General features: G+C 48.0%; 1 protein-coding gene across 1 annotated transcript; it reads right to left on the minus strand.

Moving 5' to 3' along the window:
• Positions 1-1,632: 1,632 nt before the first annotated feature.
• LOC122371109 (general transcription factor 3C polypeptide 5-like) lies at positions 1,633-16,859 on the minus strand (the record flags this gene model as incomplete). The annotated part of the gene is made up of 7 exons (XM_043347208.1): positions 16,827-16,859; positions 14,785-14,914; positions 14,406-14,502; positions 14,061-14,165; positions 13,571-13,725; positions 13,120-13,320; positions 1,633-1,843 (listed from the first exon to the last, which is right to left on the minus strand). Coding segments are annotated over exons 2-7 (892 nt in total), but the record flags the coding sequence as incomplete, so codon positions are not given.
• Positions 16,860-17,413: the final 554 nt, after the last annotated feature.

The following is a 17,413-nucleotide window of genomic DNA, read 5'->3' on the forward strand; positions in this document are numbered from 1 at the left end:
AGAGAGGAGGGAGAGGGCTGAGAGAGGAGAGGGAGGGAGGGGGAGAGGAGGAGGGGAGGGGGGAGGGGGGGAGGGGGGGGAGGGGGAGGGGGGAGGGGGAGGGAGAGGGAGAGGGAGAGGGAGAGGGAGAGGGAGAGGGAGGGGACAGGGAGGGGAGAGGGAGAGAGAGAGAGAGAGAGAGCGAGAGAGAGAGAGAGAGAGAGAGAGAGAGAGAGAGAGGAGAGGAGAGGGAGGGGAGAGAAAAAAATTGGAAGGAGGATCTCGTAGAAGTTTCTCAATGTTCTTACAAACTTAAGAAGGAGACATTTTTAAGCGTTTGGTATTAATTTAATAATGCATCCCCGTCAGCAAGTGGGATATGATGTACCATTTTGTTGTGAATTGACGAACATTCTACCGGCGAGAAAGCTCGTATACTCGCTACCGAAACGAGTGAGAAGACAGAACAATGACGAGTTAACCCTCGCCGGACCTATTGGTTTTCTACATACGCGCCGGCCGAGGGGGGGGGGGGCGGGTACGACCCCCCCTCGCCGTTTCGCCCCTGGTGGAGCTAGCGCGTCGCGGAAAAAAACGAGCGTGTGCGCCGTTACGAGACGCAGAGATTGATACCCGATTTTAAGGTCCTAGGTCAACCGGTGACCTCTGAGGTCAGGTCAAGTGCCCCAGGGTACGGTTCAGTTTTTGGTGAATAACTTCGCAAAAAACGGCCGCAGAGCCGCGATTTTGGCAGCATCGTGTTCGCCTCGCTCAGGCGCGTCGAATGATATACTTTTTGTTCGGGTCAGGTTAACTTAGGGTGTTGACCTCAGGTCAAGGTCAGGTCAGCACCCCCAGGTCACGAAGTTGGGCGAAAGAGGTCATGTCGCATATCATTCGATTCAGCAGGTCTTCCTGAGTCCATTGGTGGCTTTCTCGACTCGCTAGCTCAATTTGATCGGGAGTTATTGACGAAAAACTAATATGACCTTGATGACGTCATAAATGACGTCACGCAAGGTCAACATTGCAAAAGTGACGCATCTAACCTTGCAAGGAGTGCATCAAATCACGATTCTGTGTGCTTGAGATAGTTGGAGATCGTTCCCGGCGCCAGAATAGCAGTTTTCATTTTTCCCCATTGACTTATAATGGTGAGGTCACGAAAATGACCTGACATCATATGACCTTTAGGAAAAATCCGAGATATACAAGTTGTGGGACTCATAATGGATACTAGATCCTGCAAGTTTCATTTCCCTGTGACATCTCCTCTGGCAGTGAGGGCGCTGCGAATTTGCGACATCTGAAGACCCTGCAGAGGTTCACTTATGACGTCATAGGTCAGTGACCTGACCTGACCCAAAAATGCGGTTGGTGTCAAAAGATGCGGCTTGGATCAAAGGTCAGGTATGCCAAGTTTCAGCTCTCTATCGCCAGCGTGTTCGGAGCTATCGCGAAAAAAACCCTCGGCCGGCGAGGGTTAAAATACAGTCACTTCCCATTCAGTCCCATATCTCCCCAAAACGAAACACATGTCATTCACACCAAATTGAGACAGTATAAGTGGAGCAATTACAAACTATGAAAGTTTGTCTGGTTTTCTAATCACCTTCCCCAGCCCGTCCCGCGCTGTTCCGGGCGCCGACTGACCTGCGCTCCGGGTGCGGTAGTCGATGATCTGGTACCGCCACGCGGCCGGGTCCGTGCGCGGGTCGTACCCCAGGCGCGCCCACATGTTGCGCCATGGGCCCGTGTTGAAGTAGTAGGCCACCAGCGGCAGCAGACACTTGAAGCGGTCCTTGAGGCCGCCCATCTTGTAGTAGATGTAGGCGCGCGACATGATCGGACGCTCCTCGAATAGCTGGCGTCACACGGCGCGGGCCACGTCAGTCGGGACGTCACACGGCGCGGGCCACGTCAGTCGGGACGTCACACGGCGCGGCCACGTCAGTCGGGACGTCACACGGCGCGAGTCGGGACGTCACACGGCGCGGCCACGTCAGTCGGGACGTCACACGGCGCGGCCACGTCAGTCGGGACGTCACACGGTGCGGGCCACGTCAGTCGGGACGCGGCGCCTCGCCGCTCAGGAATGAATGTGTGGTTCACGTGACCAACGCTGGCGGATAGGAAGGCGTATTCTGCCTCCTTTAGTCTGTATATCATCCCAGTCTCAGCACTCGACTGATTTCAATGTCTGATGCGGGTGTAAAACCATACGGAGAGATGCAGTAAACAGCAACCGGTGAAACTTGAAAAGCGGACACATAAAAAGTTAAACTTTCACCATCCAGCCACGCCTGAACCATCGTCAAAGGATACTGACCCGAGTCGGTGCGTGATGATGAGGCTTCGTGCATCTCCTGCTGACCAGAACTAATTGCTGGCATGAGTCGGCAGCAAAAACCAAGGAATCCGACATCTCAGGAGAGGTAGATGATATCCAATAAACACGTTACAGGTCAACCGTAAGCTGCATAGTGAGCTGCATGGGCGGAGTCGACCTGGGGTCAACGGCCCGAAAGTCGCCGAGCTCTGTTTTTGCCGGGGTCACCGTTTGAAAGCTAGCATCAAGATTAAGGCATCAGAACACTTCGTGAGAGCAGAATGTAATTTGAATGTGATTTGATGCGTAAAAACTTTTCATGTTTTTACGCATCATCCTCCTTGCCAAATATCGCAAAAATAAAGAGACTAACTAGAGTTTCTGGTCATGAGTAATCTGTTCGTATATCCATTGCAAAATAGGGTGTCGAACAAAGTAGGTACTAAACATACGTTGTTACTAGGATAAGCCCGAAGCGAGTACTCGAATTAATTGCACTAATGTCTACGTATTAACCCCCGCCCCGTTGGGGTCTGCCGAGCAAAGCGTCCTGTTGGAGGGGGGAGGGCATTTTGCCCCTCCCCCTCCCCCCAAAAAATCTCGAGAACCACGCAACATAGCGACAATCAGCAAACGGTGTTGGATAGCCCCAACGGGGAGCTACCTTGTGACCCAATTTCATTGACCTCGGTCAAACCGATGACGTCACAGATCAGGTCAAATGTTGAATTTTCACCGTTTACAGGCATTTCAAGAAATGTGTTGTAAAATCGAGTAAAAAGCATGTCATTGAAAATCATCGATGGGGAATTGTTAGTCAGACATATTTTGCTAGTTGAGGTCAATGATGCCAGGTCAGGTCACTGAAGGCCACAATATGAAAATATCACGTGATGCATGTTTTATGGTCCATTTTACATGACAAATGCGATTATGTGGGTCAGGCAGCCTTTGGGGCCAGTTTAGGATATGTTCTGGTGAAGGTCAGGTCAAGGTCAGGTCAAATTAGATCAAATTTCAAATTTGATATTTTTGCATAAAATGGGTATCAATTCGATGCAGCTCGTCACGGGGGGTCTAATGGTGGTGTTTGTTTTGCGTTACGCGGTCTAAAATTGTTAAAAATTGAGTTAAAAAATTTGACGTCATCAATTTTGAAGTTTTTCGCTATTTGGCCAAAAAGGAGGTATCGATCTAAAATTTGGTATATAGATAGAATAGCGCAGGGCTATCATATATATTCCGTTTTTTAATTCCAAAAACTTGGGATTTTTAATCTCAAAATTTGAAAATCCGGGATCGCAGTTTTGTAGCGCTGTCTTTTCTCTACACATCATATAAAGAACATTGAAATTGCTTTTTAACAGTTTTGTGAGCTTTTTAAGAAAGGATCCATGTGATCGCAAGGCACCTCGCAGTTGCGATCAAACGTAAGTTGAATCGGAACAGCTATTGGGGGGATCCATCACATCGTAGGCTAAGTAGATACGCAAGTTGTATCGCAAATGGTGAAGATACGAACTAACTTTACGAATCTTCTCGGTCGATCGGAAGGCCGATCGTAGCGAAGCTTTACCTCTTTCTCAAGAGAAAAATATAAGAAATTTTCAAAATTTTCACAAAACCGAAATATATGTTAAACAAATATGGTTGATGAACACGTGTGCAAAATTTGAAGTCGATTTCTGCAAAATTGGCTGCGCTAGAGCGTTTTGAATTTACACGTTGAAAACGGTCACTTTCACGTCATTTTTATAATGATTTTTTTTTTTCAATTCTGAAATTTAAAAAGTGTTTTGGGCAATTTTTCGCGTTAATTGCGAAAATCTGACCAAAACATGTATCGCACCATCAATGATCCGATACGCCATCAGAGGCCGCGCCGCGGACAGGTGGGCGCGGCGATACCTAGCCCACGTGGGGGTTACACTGGTGTTCGGGAAGGGCTATGTCAACGCGAGGCAGGCCGCGGGGGAGCCGGTTGCGGCGCCGGTCCGTATTTGTCGGCGCCTAACAGTGCAGTGGTCCGTTTATGGCGGAGGGAGGGGAAGCGGTGTAGTGTCGGCAAGGCCGCACACAGGAGAGGGCACACCGGCCTCCCCCCCCATTCGAGTTGGGGCCCCTAATCTTTAGACCGCCGAAGACCATGTAAAATGAACTGAAATAATGATTGAAAAGACCGGGAGGGCCCATCTCGTTCCCCAGCAGGCCCATACGAGTCCATAAATGCCCAGTAGCGCAGCCAGGGGTATTGTGGTGAAATTTCAATGACCCTCAAAAGACCTCAAAGGGCCCACAGATGGGGTCACCGGGTCCTCAGATGGTCTCGAAGGGCCCTCGGTTAGCGTCAAATGGCCCTCATCTGATGGCCAAATGAAGGGCCACAAGATGACCTCAAAGGGCCCTCAGATGGGTTCAAAGGGCTCTCAGCCAACGTTAAACCTACCTCAGAAGACCTTAAAGGGCGTCAAAGGGCCCTAAACCTGCGTCAGAGGGCCCTGAGCTCGCGTCAAACGACCCTCCGAAGGCCTTAAAGAGTCCTTAGCTTGTGTCAGAGGGCCCCCAGCTGGTGTCAGTGAGCCCTCCTCAGCTGGCGCCAAAAGTCCATCTGAAGGCCTCAAACGGTCGTCAGCTGGAGTACAACGGTCCTCAGATGCCGTCACGCGGCCCTCAAAAGCCTCAAGGAGCCCTTATAAGGTCTCAAAGGGCCCTCATTTGGCCTCAAAAGGCCTTCCGCTAGCGTTAACCGGACTTCAGAAGGCCTTAAAGGGCCCTTATCTGGTGTCAGAGGGCCCCCAGCTAGTGTCAGAGGGCCCTCAGTTGGCGCAAAATGGCCATCAGAAGGCCTCAAACGGTCCGTAACTGGAGTCCAAACGCAACGGTCCTCAGGTGGCGTCAAGCGGCCCTCAAAAAGCCTCAAAGGCCGCTTAGAAGGCAGCAAAGGGCCCTCATATGACCCCAAAGGTTCCTCTGCTGGCGTCAAACGGACCTCAGAAGGTCTCAAAGGGCGTCAAAGGGCCCTGAGCTCGTCTCAAATATAAAAGCGCCCTTAGCTGGTGTCAGGAGGCCCCAGTTGGTGTCAGCGTGACCTCAGCTGGTGTCAGAGAGCCCTCAGTTGGCATCTACTGGCCATCAGAAGGCCCCAAACTTTCCTCAGATGGCGTCCAACGGTCCTCAGCTGACGTTAAGAGGCCCTCAAAAAGGCCTCAAAGACCCCTCGGCTGCTGAAGAGGCCCTTAGTCTCAAAGGAAACTCAAGAGACGTTAAACGGCCCTCAAAAGGCTTGAAAGGGCCCTCTGCTGGTGGCAAAGGGCTCGCATATGACGTCAATAACAGCTTTGTAAAAACGGACCTGAGAGACCTTGCCGGTCCCTGGTTATAAGGGACTCCTGTCTCTTGCAGTAACCTGAGTGGCCCACGTTTACTGAGGGGCCCCTGGTTATTGAAGGAGTCCCTGGTTACTGAAAGGGCCCCTGTTATCAGAGGGTTCCCTGGTCACCTGGTGGGTCCCTGATCAATTGAAACCTCCCGATCATCTGAGCGCCCCCTGATTGCCTTGGTCTTGGCGTTGGCGTACAGTTTTAAGTCGTCGGCACACTGCGGCCTCCTCTTTCTCAACAAGCCCCTCTATTTCTTCTGCAGCGAGGGCGATTTCGTCAAAATACTCCTCCATCGCGAAGCCTCGTGCGCAGACGCAGTCTTCGGGGCGCTCGCTGCGCCAACTCTTGACGCCAACTGACGGGCTCCAAATGGAACAGATGGACTCCGAAACGAACGTGGGAATGCCGACACATGATCCCTCCAAATTTACAGAGGAGGAGATGTCCCTGACAGCCCATTTGCAATAGGGGTCACTTTTACACTATAGACGTCTGGGGAATTCGACCTTATCGACATGGTACTACGAGGTCAGCTGATCTGCTTGGCATTTAAATCGTAGTAAAACTGGCATTTAAACGCTTCGAAACAACTTACGTACAACGTAGCTCCGATGGGCCGCTCTTTCTTTTTCATCCCTCCGATTTTCTTCCGATCAAGAGAAGTTTCGTACCGAGAGAAGTTTGGCAGCCACGTCCGATATAACTTACGATAGCACGGATCCCCCCAGCCTTCATGTTTTTTGCTCATTTTTGCACCTCAATAACTCCTGACCTAAGGTGACCTAAGACCAGACATGTGCATGGATCCGAGAAAATGGATCTGGGATCTGATCCCACGGATCCTGATCTCGGATCCGACGGGATCATAGATCCAGCTCTGTAATTTATCGAGAGATCCGAAGGGATCACAGATCCGAGTCTCATTTTTTGCTTGAGATCCAGTGAGATCATAGATCCTCACTTATTTTTTGTCAACACATATATCCCAAAAAAGCACTTGTTTCAACTCACAAACGTTCTGTTTTAGTGATTTTATGTGATCGCACGTCATAATCCATGGTTTTGTATCACTTATTGGCATAGAAACCCTTTAATACATGGTTTCAAATGTGGTGCATGGTGGGATCCACTCAGATCATAGATCCATGTTCTTAATTTATCGTCAGATCATATGAGATCATAGATCCAAGACGTATTTTTCACGCCGGATCCGGTGGGATCATAGATCCCAACCTGTACTTTGCTTCGAGATCCACTGAGATCATAGATCCATCACTCGGATCCATGCACATGTCTGCCTAAGACTTGATATTTTATGTGAAGGTGTCAAATTTATGAACGGGAAGGTACTAACACTGAGCGCCGCCGTTTTCTTGCTATTCAGGAAAAACCACTGGGGGCCATATTGCCCCCCCCCCCCCCACTGGGCGAGGGTTAATGCAAACTAGAAGCTGTCTTGTGGTCAGCCAGAGCCTATATCCCCTCAGGACTGATTCATATTACGTGACTCTGAAAGCCAATGAAGGCAACCCAAGTTGGCGCGCAACGCAACGATTTTTACATATTTTATAGGCAAATCAGTCTTCAAGATTACAAACTCAACACTACAGAACAGAAAAGGTGTTCATTAACAGCAATACAAACAGAAAAAGTGTCCAGCGCTGATAAGAACATATCGCTGGCTCTTCGTATCTTCAGGGTGAACCATATAATATATAATGTTAATAAATAAGTACAACTAACATAAAGCAGGCCACCGGTAAGTGGTTTGGCTGTGAGTTTCTATTGGTTCCCGCGCGGCCCCGACATCTGTCACGCTCTATTCTCAGACCGGCCCCGAATCGGCCCGCTGCTCCTTCACAAGAATCGAACGAAAGTGAGTTCCGTTACCCCATCCGAGGAAATAACAGGCTCGGCCCACTTTGCCTCGGCGGCTGCCCACCGGCACCGAATTACTACCGACTCTTCCGGCCGTTCATCAATCAACACTGAGACTATTCCGGCCACTGGCGTATACGCCCGCCGTGCCTTATAGCTGGTGTCGCCTCCTCAGATACACCTCGCAATGAAGCGACAGAACGCACACCGCACTCACCAGTACAGCCCTCACAGAGCTTGCTGTAATGCATACATGGAGAGACTCTCTGTCGGAGCCTATTAGAGATTAGAGGCAAATAGGGAAATGCTTAAAATATCCGACCTGCTTAAAACAGCTCATAACGCTGGTAACCACTTACCGTTAACCATCATCCCCAAGTCATCTTGGTGTTTTACAAGAGTGCCTTTATTTTATATTTGTATACCCATCTTTACTTTTGTTTAATTTTTGGGCATCCAGCACATAATTCTTATAACTGTTGTTTTTTCAATGCATCTTTTTTAATCCTTGTCATATTTGGCATTTTAGTTATATACATATAGTAGGTAGGTATGTCTTATATAAAATTTTATTAAGGCGTTGTTTGTTGCTGTGCGTATGATTTAGGGTGTGTGTCGGAGGAAGATGTGTGCGCGCGCGTGTGTGTGTGTGTGCGTGTGTATGTTTTTTTATAACTTTTATATGAAAAAAATATGTGACTTCACCTAAAAGTGGGGACCGCCCTGTTAGTGATTGAATGGATAAATAAATAAGAAAATTATAAATAAACAAATAAATAAATAAATAAATAAAAGATAAAAGGAAGTGTCCTCGGAAGTCGGAACTGTTGGGAAACTGGAAAGTACTACTCAGAACCGGCAGCAGAATGGAAAAGGGTGCTTCAGGGAAGTGCTCTCTCGGCGTAATTCATACGATTGTCCAGGGCCCTGTTTCATGGCACACTGCTAGCAGCTACTAGCGCAAGTGGCGCACAATTGCCGCATTGGGGCAATTTTGGCGCATGATTGCCCCAATATGAGTGACATCATCAGCTAAGAAGTTAAAATTGATGCTATTGGGAACTTTCAACCGTTAACTTTAGCTACTAAACTGATGACGTCACTCAATATTGGAGTGTCCGCGTTTGCTGAGGTCTCCATGGAAACCGAATGCGGCAATTGGTGCGCTCCTTGCGCTAGTAGCTGCTAGCAGCGTACTGTGAAACAGGCCCCGGGTCATGGCTCGATACCACAAGGCAATGCAATAAACGATGGGTATCCACCATGAGGAACACAATATAAAAACAGAAATGTGCAAAAGTTCCCCATTGGTACTACCAGGGCTGCGGAGTATTTTCGGTGACTCCGACTCCGACATTGGGTAGAACTATCGACTCTGACCGACTCAGACCCCGCAGCCCTACCAGGTCTGCGGGGTCAATGCATTTTCGATGACTCCGATTCCGGTTTCCAAAATCGACTCCAACTCCGGTCAGAGCTGTCGACTCTGCCCGACTCCGACTCCCGATTCCGTAGCCCTGGTTGCTTTTGCTATATGCAGACAAGAGAAGCTGCTGGCACCTATCGCGGTGATAACACTAGGTTTTCCGGCATCACTCAAGCATGATCAGCATGAGCCTGATACGGCCGAAAGCTGCTGGTCCACCTAGCCATTTGAGACTGAGAAGTCTGTTGTCATGGAAACATTAGCAAAACGTAAAATAATGATGCATTGGTCAGTTCCGGACGCCGGGCCGAAATGTAGCGGAACGTTCCGCAGTCAGGTGGATACCAATAAACGCTCACGTAAGGATGTTAAATAGCGGCGGATTCGTGACATATGGCCACGCAATGGCTGCGGTGCGTTACAAAGCCCCACACGCCGCCCACGCACCAGTGACCGCGCCGCCGCCGCACGTTCCCATTAACGCGTAATCGGTAAATAATGAGAATTGAATGCTTTTCCAAACACCATTAAATGCGAATAAATTGGGATCGTTTTCTATGTGCTATTTGCATCCCTGTGTTCTGCTCGTATTTCATATCATGTCATGAGGCAAAGGCCATTTCTCGGTCACCGTGCATTAGTTTCAGAGGCGTGAACAGTAGACTGCTTGCTGACATATTTATGCACGTATGAAGGGCGAAATACCGCTCACATGGCTCCGCCACTCTGGAGTTTTCAACACCATCAATCGTAAATGAACATGCTGAGTCAGCATGCATGGTTGTTAGATGTTACTTATTTTCCAAGCCTATTTGTTATGATTCAGCATACTCCAAGCTACGATATAAAAGCTTATCACACAATTTGATGATTCACGACAGGAAATACAAACACTTGAATTATGGTAGCTCTAGCATACCATTTGTAGCGTCATTCTTGCATCCGTAGCTCCTCAGACTTGTCCCGATGATACGTTACGGTATATGCAAATGCTTCAGCCCTTTCATTAAATTGTTCCAGCGGACGGGTGACTTGTGCGAATCATCAGCAGTACTGGTAATCACGATCCCATTAAAAGAAGAAAAAACTTCCGAAACGCTGGCATCCAACGTTACTACCGCAAGGCTCGGACTCACGTCAACTCCTAATAATTGTTTGTGCCAAGGCTATACGAGTAGAGCTCCGTTTGTGCATTAATGTGGTTGGGAGGCGAGCCGTGACACGTGAAAATGTTATCAACGTTACATCAACATTCGATGAAAAGAAAATCTAAAACTTTATTGGCATCAGGACGAAAAAGGCAATCTTACAGACCGCCAACTGTAACAAATAAGGAATGGTCTTAACCCGCGCCCTGCTGGGGGGTGTTTGAACACCCCCCCCCCTTGTGGTTTTTCGCGAATATCTCAAAAACGGCAGCGCTCCGCGCCGCCGTTTTTGGTACACCTTATCATACATCAATTCTACACATGTTGTGAAAATTTCAGACCAAGGCCATTCAAGGTCAGGTCACCAGGTCACTTGGAGTGATCTCACCTCATAAAAAGTTTCAATGTCTGTCATAGCTACACCGAGTGACCGATCGCTTTGAAACTTTCAGCGATTGCTAAGAGCAATAGCATGTACAAAATGTACATCTCAGAATTTTGATATCGATGACCTAAGGTCAGGTCAATTTTGCGACCTCCCCATTATAAGTCAATGGGAGAAAATTGAAATGCGCCTCTTTGGGACGAAAGACATTATAAACAGTCCCAAACACCGAATTACAAGTGGTTTAGACACACTGAACATGAAAATGGTGTCCGTGACCCTTGTTTGTGCCCTGAGGTCATCTTAGGTCACGAATGGTATCTAACAGTTTTTCGCAAATAACTTTTGATAGAGGCATGCTAGAGCGATGAAAACTCCTTATATGTGTTCAGCTCGACGATACGGATCGACTGATATGCAACATGACCCTTTCCGGTCAGGTCATGACCTTGACCTGAGGTCAAATTTTCAAGTTGACCTTTCAAGGTCAAGTTATAGTTCATTCGATGCGTCTTGACGAGAGGAACACGATGCCGGTAAAAGTAAGCTCGTACAAGGCTTGGGTCAAAAGTTATTGCAGAAAAACTGCTTCCGAAAAAATCGGCCATTTTTGCAGTTTTTGCCCCCTGCAGGCAAAACCGTTGAAGTTAGGTCAAATCTGAGAGAATTACTCAGAAAGGGCGTTAATAGGGCTATCGAATGCACTTTTCCGCGGCGCTGTAGCTCTATTGGTTCCCGAGTTATGCGTTAGCTTCTTGGAAATTTTCGACATTCGACCTGGAAATCGGCGAAATTTTGCCTTCAATGACCTCTGGTGACCTGACCTTTGACCTGACCAAAAAATTGACCGAAGTGATTTCGTCATTATTTTTGACGCTCTTTCGAACGCCGCCTTCCGCGTATCGCTACGTGGCCCAGGAGCCGAGTTACAAGGGGGGGGGGGGTGTTCAAACACCCCCCCCCCCAGCAGGGCGTGGAAATCCAGGACCCCCAGCCGGGCGCGGGTTAAGTCACATAAAATCTGCATTTCCTAAGCATGTGGTTATCCATCTTAGTCGTTTTAACTGCAACATAAAGCGGACAACGGTTCGGAAAAGCGGATGCCATTTTCCAAGAGCTTATGTCTGCGGCTGTTTCATAGCATATGACCACAAGATATGCCTTTATGTGAGACAATGCAGGGCATTCAATTACCCCATATACAAAAACAGAACATACATAATCATCATACATATGCATCAAATGTATGCAAGTTAAATTCGTATTATGGGTAAAAGAAGTTGCGGCTGATGCAATAGGCCGTTTGTGTTGCGCATTTACTGGATGAGCTATCTGGAGTATTCGTCGAAAAGAAAGCCTCCAAGAATGCGTATTAGGGTACTCATCCACAAATAACTATGTGTGAAAGTTCAGGAACAACGCCATGCATAACCAATTTGTTGGATATCTTTCGTACAAGCTTCAAGAGCATTAAAAATAGTATCGAAGGTCTCAAAATCACAATGGGGAGCAGTTTGTAAGCCCATAGACCTCTGTACACCTCTCTGACCTCTGGTTACTGAGATATAAAGAAGGGATGTGCATGTGCGCACGTGCACCAGCACCCCCTGTTTCAGAAATGCACTAGTGGCTAAGGTATGTCATCTGGCCACATTCCAAATTTGAGCTCAATCGGGCCAGTGGTTACTGAGATATAAAGAAGAGGTGCGCACGTGCCCACGTGCACCAGCACCCCATGTTTCAGAAATGCACTAGTGGCTAATGTATGTCATCTGGCCACATACCAAATTTGAGCTCAATCGGGCCAGTGGTTACTGAGATATAAAGAAGGGGTGCGCACGTGCGCACGTGCACCAGCACCCCCTGTTTCAGAAATGCAATAGTGGCTAATTTATGCCATCTGGGCACATACCAAATTTGAACTCAATCGGGCCAATAGTTCCGGAGATATAAAAAGGGGTGCGCACGTGCGCACGTGCAGTTGCATCCCCTATTTGAGAAATGTGATAGTGTCGGATGTATTGTATCTGGTCACATACCAAATTTGAGCTCAATCAGTGACGCGTTTCTGGAGATATCATTAGACCAACTTTGTAAACACCCCTCACGCGCCACGCGCAGACCCTCCTCTGTGCCAGCCGATATCTCCCGGAGACATTGCATTCAATTTCTAATGCACGGGGCCATCAAACAGTGAAGACCGGACCTATCTGGGTGTTACTGATCTCGAGATACAACATCTGAAAGTTAGGGCCACTATGGTCATGGCCGAAATTTCTGCGCTCAGTCCAGGTGTACAGAGGTCTATGGTAAGCCCCTTCTCTCGCGGCATAGGAATGGCATAGAGTACCCGCGATTTCTAAAACCATGGCACAAGTCACCCCCCCCCCCGGTCGTCTCCACCACGACCTTACCTTACAAATCTAGGTCACCAAGGAATCGCCAACATCGTGCCAACATCGTTGGGAGCCCTCCATCCTTCAGCGTCCTCTCGGACCTACTCCACCCACCACACAGCGACATCTATGGCCCAGCCTGACCCCGTCTGACCGAACTTTACCGCACCCCACCCAGCCTCCGGGTCTGGGACCCACCTTTTTCAGCTCTGCCAGGTCGGAGGCCAGGCCGCGCAGCTGGACGCGCGCCTCGAAGCTGGCCCGGTCGACCAGTGGCTCGCTGGGCATCTTCTCCTGCAGATGTGAGACGGCCTGCGCGCCGAAGCGTCGCCGCTTCCGTCCCTCTGGCAGCGGTCCGTTCAGCAGTCGGTTGGTAGGTGGCCGCCGATAGCAGTAGTTCTGTAGACAGCAGCGCCGGCAGACATCGGAACTAGGTGGGGTAGAGGACCTTTCGCACAAACACACACGCCTGCACGACTGATCATACAAGCACACAAGATTATCCAAGTCCCGGCTTCCACAACATTATATTTATACCTAAGCTTACTACGCCTTCCACGTAACCATCTACATATACCTGGTGACTGGCGGGACCTCCCATACAAATACCCTCCAGATGTCTCCCGCACAGGCACCCTTAGTTCCATACCTGCGGAGTATCCACTCGTGAGAAGGCCACCGGCGGGATGAACAGGGCGGCCGGCCGGTCCGGATAGGCCGTGTCCATGCACGAGCTCGGCACAATGTCGTCGTACATGGATCGACCCTGGTGGTCCAGCGGCAGGAACTGGAAGTCACACATGTCTGCCGCCAGAGGGGCGCGAGTCGGTGTCATCGGAGGTGGCTCGACCGAGGCCGGTTAGGGAGAGACAGACAATACAAACGGAACGTGAACACTGAACACTGCATAACTGGTAACTATAAAAAGTAGACGAGGTTTAGGTATTCGTTGGACTTTCGTGAAAAAAAAAATCAAAAAGTATGTTCATAGAAATAAAAACCTATGCCTGGCGGTTGATAGTTGTGAGTTGATAGTTGTTGATAGTTATGTGAGGTAAGTAAATAGGTACTGCATCCGTGAAAAGCTGAAAGAAGTTAGCAAAATATCCAACGCATAAACATGCCAGGATGTAACTCACTTGTGAACTTAAACACCTTTGTACAGACACCGAGTAGCTCCGTACTGTAGACGGGCGGCTCTGTGGAGTTCTTCTTTTTCCGGCGTTTTACCTTCAACAGCAAACCTGCAAAATGCATGAGCTCATTGGGCTAGCATGTTGCAGACAGCACCGACCACGCAGACACCAGCAGGCCCATTGGCTTGTATGTTTCTAAGAACATATGATCTCTTGAGCTATTGAGTTAGAACTGTATAGTGATAATGCATCCATTGACCACTATCCTAACATGATTGAGATGAACAATAAACTGAAGCTCCAAGCCACTGTTCTCTTACACCACAGCTTCCTGTCTTATCAGCTCACCCTGCATGTCTTTGGGCTCTGTGCAGGTAGGCTTGCTGAACACATCGTCTGGACGAAAGCGCAGCTCCAGTCGCCTGTTGCTTGGATCTTCAATTACCTGCGTGTGTATCAGATAGCAGTCAAGAAAATGAGCCGCCTATTACCAGTCACAACACCAATGCTTGGGATAAGTATTTATCAATAGGTAATACAATGTGTGTTCTTATAGCAACGTTCATTGCAGATTAAAGAAAGGCATTAGGCCTGAACACCAGTCAATAAATAACATCTAAAGATTCCATCACAAAGAAAAATCCCATTAACCTACCTCATTCATCCCAAACAAACCTATTCCATTTACGTAAGACATAAGGTATAAATTTAGTTGCATATAGCTCACCTTATTTATGGTGTCTATACCACCAAGACAATTAATAGCTTTATCTTCATCCTTCACAACTGCTGGATATTCAATGCAGATTATCTTAGCTGTATCCTTGGGGTTCAGCCAGCTCTGAGCCATCTTTGATCTGCAAACAGACAATGAGCACAGGTGATTTAGTGAGGGTACCACTTCAGAAAAGAGGTCTCATTGGCAGCCAGAGCATGGATTAGAAACACCCCAATTAGAAATTCACCCCAATTAGAAACCCCCAATTAGGAAGAGGATTAGTAGGAAGAGAATTAGCAATACCCCATCCATGGCCTGCGGTTGGTGATAAGCCTGTTGATGACAGGCAACAGACAGGCATCCAGCCCTGAAGACTGATTTGTGTAACTATGAGTATTGGGTTGTTTGGAGCTCTGTTGACATTCACTGAAAAAAAAAACATGGATGAGAAGTGCTGCCATTGCTACCAAATCATTTGATGGAGTTCAAGATGGTTGAATCCGGGAGCCTAGCAATAAGCTGAGAGCCTTGGTTGCTCTCTTTTTTGCAAAGAAACAATTAAACAAGTTTTAATTTCCTTTCATTTTGGTAAGACAGCAAAGGACCAGTAAACAAATGAAACAGTGGCAACTGAGCCAGTGGCCTGAACCAGTGAACGACTCCCCTAGTTGAACAATGAACAACTGAACCAGTTCAAGTTGGCCAGTGGCCATCTGAACCACCTGGCTACTTGAGACAACAGACTACAGACCCAGTGCATAATTCACTTACTGGCATCGTAGCATCTGGGTAAGTGAATCCCTGATGCTATGCTACAATGCCAGTGCATCAGGTACATACCTCCTGACATTGAAATTCAGTGGCAGCTGATTATTATTCCTAAGCATCTTAGTTTTTAACTAGAAGGTATGGTAGCTTCCAGGTTAGTTGGGTATCAACTGCTTCAATTATGATGTATGCAATGGTTCATTGTCACTTGTCAGTTCATCTATCACTGGTTTGGGGCACTGTTTGTTCACTATATTATATTTGCAGGGTGCTACCATGGATTAGAGACAACTCTTATCTCTTATCTCAGCTCTTATCTCTAGAGGTATCTCTTATCCATGGTGCTACCTTGCAGCTCAATGCATTTTTTGCTTCTCATTGGTTGGATTAACAATGGACCAGTGAAATGAATGAAGAAATGGCTAAGCAATGTGAGCAAGTGACCTTCCATGTATGGGTAAACTGGCAGCATGCTGATAAAAATTATATTTATAACTTAACAGTGCTCAGCATTGTGACCGAATCAACGATCTTTCGGCAAGACTGCAAAGTATAAAAATCACAATTGTCAACAAGATATTGTTGATGCAGACTGCAAATGCACTCTTCTGATGTAAAGTGGTGTGAATTTGCAGTAGTGAGGTGCTCAATCTTAGAAGAGCAGTGGCCGTTGCAATAACAGTGCTGCTGCTGTGCTCACAGTTGGCACTGCATTGTCTGAAAAAGATGCATGAGAATGTACGATACACAACAGTGTCAGCCAGGAAGAATTGACCTTGTAAGTTGTAAGCAGTTTTAGCTTTTGTCTTTATCTCGTCACAGCAGCTAGGTTATACTGGCCTCTCTGACCAAAATTACTAATTCTCATTCTGTAACAAAAGTTCTAGGTCCTGTTTGAGACAGGGCCTGGTGTGGATTTCCAGCTTGGTTGGTGCAGGTTGGTGACCAGACTTAAAACCCATATACTATGCCAGACGCCTCAGGGACCAGGATTCGCGCACTGAAATTTGGCGGACCACGGGACCCTGCACGGGACGCCGTTGAAAACAGGGCACCGGAGGGCATATTAGTCACGTGACATTTGGAGCTTCTCCCGCTTTATGGGCCTTCTATATGCCAAACGTCACGTGTAAATTTAACGAACCTTGATCAAATAGCCCCAGGCGCCCTGTTTTCACCGTCGTCCGGACCACGGAGGCACGGAAGTGATTCTGGGCTTGGGCAAGATTATTCTGGGTATCGGTAAAGCTCAGGGTATATTGAGTGAAGGTAAAGCTGAGCCCTGTTCAAGTGCTCTGCGGCCGCCGCGGCTCCCGCGGCCGGGAGGCGGAGCCTAATTTCGGTTGGGTTGAACTGTATTTAGGGCCTTGGGTTGAACACCCTCGCGGCTGCGGCCGCTGCGGCCGGCGACGAGAATGGCACAGTTATTTTGAAAGGAGATGCTGATCAAAATTTTGTGTGTAATGGCTATATAAAGGCTTTATCACTTCAATTAGTACCTTTTTGAAGCAATTATTCCTTAACAACATAATAAAATCAACCGAAACAAAGAGCGAAATACGCAATATTTTGTCTCACGCGCGCAGTTTATGTCGAAGTTTCCCTGCGGTCGCTCCCGAGCGACCGGACAACACTATTCGACCGCCACCCTTGCAGCCATTCTATAACTCAGGAACTACTGGATCGATCGGAACGAACGAAACACCATTCGAATCAGGGGGTACGATTTTATCAGCCGTTTCGAAGCTCGTGACCCCAGGTGACCTCGGTGACCTCAAGAGGTCAACTCGGCATTGACGCCTATTGCAGCCATTCTATAACTCAGGAACTACTGGGCCGATCGCGACGAAAACACCACCAGTCGAATCAG

This window comes from Amphibalanus amphitrite, unplaced genomic scaffold (genome assembly GCF_019059575.1).
Source record: "Amphibalanus amphitrite isolate SeventyFive unplaced genomic scaffold, NRLGWU_Aamphi_draft 001206F_arrow, whole genome shotgun sequence".
In the NCBI taxonomy this organism is placed as follows: domain Eukaryota; kingdom Metazoa; phylum Arthropoda; class Thecostraca; order Balanomorpha; family Balanidae; genus Amphibalanus; species Amphibalanus amphitrite.